This window comes from Mytilus edulis, chromosome 13, assembly GCF_963676685.1.
Source record: "Mytilus edulis chromosome 13, xbMytEdul2.2, whole genome shotgun sequence".
NCBI lineage: Eukaryota > Metazoa > Mollusca > Bivalvia > Mytilida > Mytilidae > Mytilus > Mytilus edulis.
In genome coordinates this window covers 12,189,428-12,195,771 of record NC_092356.1, presented here as the reverse complement: position 1 = coordinate 12,195,771, position 6,344 = coordinate 12,189,428, and the positions used below count along the sequence as shown (strand labels likewise).

The following is a 6,344-nucleotide window of genomic DNA, read 5'->3' as shown; positions in this document are numbered from 1 at the left end:
GTCTCCGCTACGCGTCGCCAGTAAAACTGCATTTGCGACCGTAAAATCTACAATTGACGGCGGCAACTCTTCAACTACAGTACTGTTATTCCTGAAATGAAAATATTCAAATATCAGAGTCAAATAAACTTTTGAGCACATAGGATAGAAAACAGAAAGAAATTGTTGATGCACAAGTTTCGTACCATTGAACCATATCGATGTTATGATAGAATTTTAAAAAAGTTTTTTACCATAAACAAAAGGAATATATTTTGATAATAATATCCGATAATAGCCATGTCGGCTCTATGTCTAATGAAGATAGTTTGTAGATCGAAAATATTTTCCCCGAATGTGACCTACCGAGTTAGACTTATCGCCGGGTTTTTACTTACATGGGCCACACGACGGATGCCACATTGGATCTGCTTCCCTACCGAGGTACCTTTGATCTTGGGTCCTTAGTTTTTTATATTTTTGTTTTGCACTGTTGGCTGTCTGTTGATCTTTTAGCCATGGTGTTGTCAGTTTATTTTCGACTTATGAGTTCGATTATCCCTTTAGTTTGTTTAACTAACTCATTCACTAGCTATAGTTAAAGATACTGTGTTATACTTTTATATAATTTTAATTAAGTAATCGTATCAAATTTGTCTTACTGATCAAAACCTTGATTGATCAAATGGCTATAGATAGATCCGATAAGCGATATAATTCAAAGGACAAAACTAACCGCTTTATTTTTAAAATACAATACTATTTACGAAAAATAAAGTCCAAGAGTAATTTACACATTATCTTTAATTTAAAACAGAAATGTTAATGCAATTATTTTGTGTCAATGGTTCTGATTGGATTACAGTTAGCGTAAAATATTCCATCTCCTTGTCTATAACTAAGGAAGCCAACATTTTGAATTGCTGAGTGTATTGACATGTAATGTCTTCAATAATAAGCCATAAAACCCACATGTTGCACCTAAAAATATTCTTTTTATCAAATTTTTATTACATTCTGAACGGGCAAAGACGCCAGAAAACGCCCTATGTTTATGTCTGATACCGGAAGCATACCTTGACATCACCTAGTGTATACCATAGAAGATAACATCTTTTCACGGAGTTTTCTTTAATGAATATTTTACACTGAAATAATGATTGAAATTTAATTATGAATTTGTTTTGCATTAAAATAGAGATAACTGTATTGTATTTGAAGCTTTTCGGACGTCCATCGGTAGTTTCACTAAATAATTAAAAATTTGATGAATTTGTCAAATGCATCTATTCTATTTAATTAAAGATAAAGGATACAACAGATACAGTTAACTCGGCCTTATATCTTCATTTACATCTAAAAATTGACAATGAGGGTTGATTAAAAACAAAACTTCACGACAAAAGAGATGATTTCAGTTTTCCAATTGTGAACTTTCCAATTCTAAGTAACAACATTCCAGCAGCACCTGCATACGGTGTATCTATCTCCCAATTGATACGATTTTCCCGTGCTTGCATTTACTATCATGATTTTCTTGGAAGATGGTTGTTGCTCACAAGGAAGCTATTAAATCAAGAGTTCCAAATGGTGAAGTTCAAATCATCTCGTAAATTTTACGGACGCTATCACGAAGTGGTTGACCGTTATGGAATACTCGTTTCCAAAATGATATCGGATATGTTCCCTACGTCCCTACCCTTTCATGAATGTGACCTACCAAATTAGACGATTTATCGGATTTTTTTTATCTCACCAACAAGAAAACGGGTGTCACTTGTGGAGCAGGATCTGCTCACCCTTCCGGAGCACCTGAGATCACCCCTAGTTTTTGGTGGGGTTCGTATTGTTTTTTCTTTAGTTTTCTATGTTGTTTCATGTGTACTATTGTTTGTCTGTTTGTCCTTTTCATTTTTAGCCATGGCGTTGTCAGTTTATTTTCGATTTAGGAGTTTGATCTTCCCTCTGGTATACTTCGTCCCTCTTTTACCGTCGCAAATACCCGTTTACATATTTCCGCTACGCGTCGCCAGGTGTATTAAACTTGCAACAGTAAAATTACCGATGTAGTTTTTCAGACAATTCAACTTTTGGTAATCTATTATTGTTTGGATCACATTTACAGATTGAAATCGAGCAGATTGAAAATGTATTTTTGCAAAAATACAATATCCCATGCAGATTTGTGAGGAAAACCATGTTTTTCATCTTTTAGAAGATAAAAGATGGACCATTAGGTAATGACTGTGTGGAAAAAATTCATTCGGTTCGCAATAACATTTTTTTTAAACGTTTTTATTTCTGAGATTTTCGGGAATTGCACATAACATGATAACGATCGATATGGAGTTGAGATGAAATAATTTTCGTTTACAACCTCAGAGTATCATACATTTGCATATGACAACAATATAGTCATAGACGAAAATCGTCGTAGATGTTAATAATAATCAAAATGTTTAATTTAATCTGTATGTTATACATTGGCAAATCAATTGAAATCTGATGTGCATCCAAACGAAAAAATACTTCCATAGACCGCCATTTTTAGTATTAAACGTGGTATTATTTTTATGGATGACTTTTATATTGGTTACATGTAAAATAGTCATATGCCCCTCCAAAAAAGGTTTGTTGCTTAATATAGAACTGAGATTTTATTTTCAGACTGAAAATGGAAAGAAATTTGATACAGAAAGTTGAATCATTGAATTTTTACAAGTATCTTTGCAACAAGATCGGATCTGAAGAGGTCGTGAAAATTCGAAGGTTGACTTATGGTATCAGTGACATTGGGCATCCAAACAAATTGATTACAAGTGGCAGCAAAGGCGAAGGTCTAAATTTAAAGACAAGTGACTTAGATGTAATGGTTATTAGCAATGACTATGTAGTGTATCAATCAGAAACAGAAGTTCTTGAAGTTAGAAAGGCTACATTAATTATGAATACTGAAGATACACAACCCGGTTATTCACAGTTATATTTTCTCACTAATCATGGTAATCAAACAATGATACCTATATCAATCCTTGTGAATATGTTGCGAAAAAACCGTCTGAGAGATGTGCTTTCCAGTGAACAATTTCGACGGTTCATGTTGTCCTTACCCTGTGTCCGTACAATGGTTGAACCAAAAGTACATGGTCCGTGTATATCAGATAAATATGATAGACTTGATATTGTATGGTGTCTTAAATGTGACAAATGGGTATTTCAAGCACACCCATGGGTAAGTAGACCACGCACAAAATGGCCTCCACATGAACTTATTGCAAAAATAATATCTTTCGGTGTTTTATTTGTTCCAATTGGCTGTAAAGATTCGATTAATGAACATCTAGAATGGAGAATTTCATTTTCTGTCGCAGAAAAATGTCTGATATTTTCATTTAGCCATACACAGTTTTTATGTTATGCTTTGTTAAAAATCCTGCTGAAGGAAATAGTGGAACAACATGGGGACTTAAAAGGTTTATTGTGCTCATATTTCTTAAAAACACTGATGTTTTGGATTGCAGAAGAAACCGAATCATATCTATGGAAACCAGATAACATCATTCCATGTTTCATGGCATGTCTGCAAAGACTGTTGTACAGTGTAAGATATTCAATATTGTCACATTACTTTATCCCTGACAATAACTTATTTTTTTCAAGATTCAATATAACTATTAAAAATCAAATGAATACCATACTTAAGAATGTATATGAGCAAGGAATCAGTTGTTTTGCATCTTCTGAGACCCTTCACGATTATCATAGCTATTCCTTCAAAATCGCTGAATCTGTGATAAGCAGAAACGTCAGATTTGTACAACAATTAATGCCAACATTCCTTACTATGCGGTGTACTTCTAACCAAGATAATATTTCGAGACTATTGTATGAATTTCTACATAATTTAATAACTGGTTCATCTAGAGGTTTATTTGCGATACAAATATCAGCAGCGTTTATGGTCAGTGCGGAGACAACAAAATATCAAAATACCACAGGAAACAAAAGTCATCACTTAAGGTACAAACTTGATCTTAGTCATTTAATGATCGGTTTACATTCAGATTCAGTATCAGGTTTGCTGATGTTAGCTTCTTTCTTCTATGTTCACGAAAACTACTTTGCCTCATTATTTGTAATAAGTTATACATTGCAGAAATACACAGACGAGAAAATTGAAACTGGATTATGCTTTCGTAAAAAGGGATTTGATCATATTCAACAATACATGCTGAATCTTATGAGAAAAGAAAATCTTCATACAATACTAAAATCATTTACAATTTATCCATTGTTATTTGGAGAGGATTCTTCAATAATTCCACAAGAATTACAACCGGATGTTATAGGGAGAGCTACCAGATTTCATCCGTTACCGTTTGCATATTTCCTGTGTTTCCTATGCTACTACCGTCTTCATGATAGTACATCAAGTTCACAATCTTTCCAACAACTTTTAAATGCCTATAGGACAATTACAAAATGTGGTACTGAAATAATGTATCCTATTTGCCTGAATACATCGATAATGTGTGGCATATGTTACCAGTTTATGGGTTATACAAACTCTGCTATCAAAACTTTCCAAGAAGCTGCTGAACGTGATTATGATAATTTAACCAGTGCATCATTAAGGCTGTCCAGTTTGACAAGTTGATATAAGATCTTTCATTTGCATGAAACTATTATTGTTGTTTTATTTTATTACATTAAATTGATTTGATTTTTTGTCACACACCTAGATGTAATGTTTTGATAATAATACATATTGAAATTTATTAAATTGAACCGAATATTAACTTATACTTGCCAAATTTTTAATATTGTCTTTTCTGGAGTCTACACGTGTAAAAGTTTCAACATTATCTTTTTTTGTGAAACTGCACATCGATTTTGTAAAACATCAAGTAGTACACTAAAACAACATTGGAAAAGATGTCACAAAGACGCTTAAAAATTGAAATTGTTCATTCGAAGAAAATTGACTAGAAATAAATACTTTCCGTAAAATCAATGCTATAAACACGTTATGAGATATACTATTTATTTTTCTTGTCTTTGTATCGACTTGGTGGATTTAGGACATTTTCTCGAACATCGGTAAAGTACTATTGCTCAAGTTAAAATTGAGAATGGAAATGGGGAATGTGTCAAAGAGACAACAACCCGCCCAAATAAAAAACAACAGCAGAGGGTCACCAACAGGTCTTCAATGTAGCGAGAAATTCCCGCACCCGGAGGCGTCCTTCAGCTGGCCCCTAAACAAATATATACTAGTCCAGTGATAATGAACGCCATACTAATTTCCAAATTGTACACAAGAAACTAAAATTAAAATAACACAAGACTAACAAAGGCCAGAGGCTCCTGACTTGGGACAGGCGCAAAAATGCGGCGGGGTTAAACATGTTTGTGAGATCTCAACCCTCCCCCTATACCTCTAACCAATGTAGTAAAGTAAACGCATAACAATACGCAAATTAAAATTCAGTTCAAGAGAAATCCGAGTCTGATGTCAGAAGATGTAACCAAAGAAAATAAACAAAATGACAATAATACATAAATAACAACAGACTACTAGCAGTTAACTGACATGCCAGCTCCAGACTTCAACTAAACTGACTGAAAGATTATGATTTCATCATATGAACATCAGGCACAATCCTTCCCGTTAAACATTCTGGAAGTAAATTTTTTCTCATGTTGTGTTACACCTCATTTAACATGGCTAAGAAAACATAACTTGGAAATTGATAAAAACATTCTACCTTCTTTTAATTAGTTTTTCACTTGACAGTAAACCATAATAAGTAAACTCATCATATATAAAATTAAGAATGGAAATGGGGAATGTGTCAAAGAGACAACAACCCGACCAAATAAAAAAAACAACAGCAGAAGGTCACCAATGAAGCGAGAAATTCCCGCACCCGGAGGCGTCCTTCATCTGGCCCCTAAACAAATATATACTAGTTACCAGGACTTAACTTTGTATATACGCCAGACACGCGTTACGTCTACAAAATCAAATATCAGTGACACTCGAATCCAAAATAGTTAAAAAGGCCAAATACAGTACGAAGTTGAAGAGCATTGAGGAACAAATTCCTCAAAGTTTTGCCAAATACAGCTAAGGTTAAGATGCAACCTCCCTAATCAGTTGGTTTTTTTTCTTTAAATTGTATCAAAATGTTAAAAAGTTGCTGCCATAGTAAAATTATTCCAACATCCTTTAATTCAAAAATACTTACCTAGCATATTACAAATAATCTATAATTCTTAAACATCCAGGTTATACAGATTTTGATGAATTGCATAAACATACACAGTGTTAGGACATTATTATGTGATTTCAAATGAATTGT

General features: G+C 33.5%; 1 protein-coding gene across 1 annotated transcript; it reads left to right on the top strand.

Annotated features, from left to right (window-relative positions):
• Positions 1-1,523: 1,523 nt before the first annotated feature.
• Positions 1,524-4,636, top strand: LOC139500107 (uncharacterized). The gene is made up of 2 exons (XM_071288846.1): positions 1,524-1,588; positions 2,647-4,636. The coding sequence occupies exons 1-2, from the start codon at positions 1,524-1,526 to the stop codon at positions 4,634-4,636; spliced, it is 2,055 nt and encodes a 684-aa protein (XP_071144947.1).
• The last annotated feature ends 1,708 nt before the right edge of the window (positions 4,637-6,344 follow it).

Coding starts and splice junctions, on each gene's coding strand:
- LOC139500107 (XM_071288846.1), top strand. CDS start 1,524: ATGGTTGTTGCTCACAAGGAAGCTATTAAATCAAGAGTTCCAAATGGT. Junction 1,589..2,646: donor GGTGAAGTTCAAATCATCTC/GTAAATTTTACG, acceptor TTTTATTTTCAG/ACTGAAAATGGAAAGAAATT.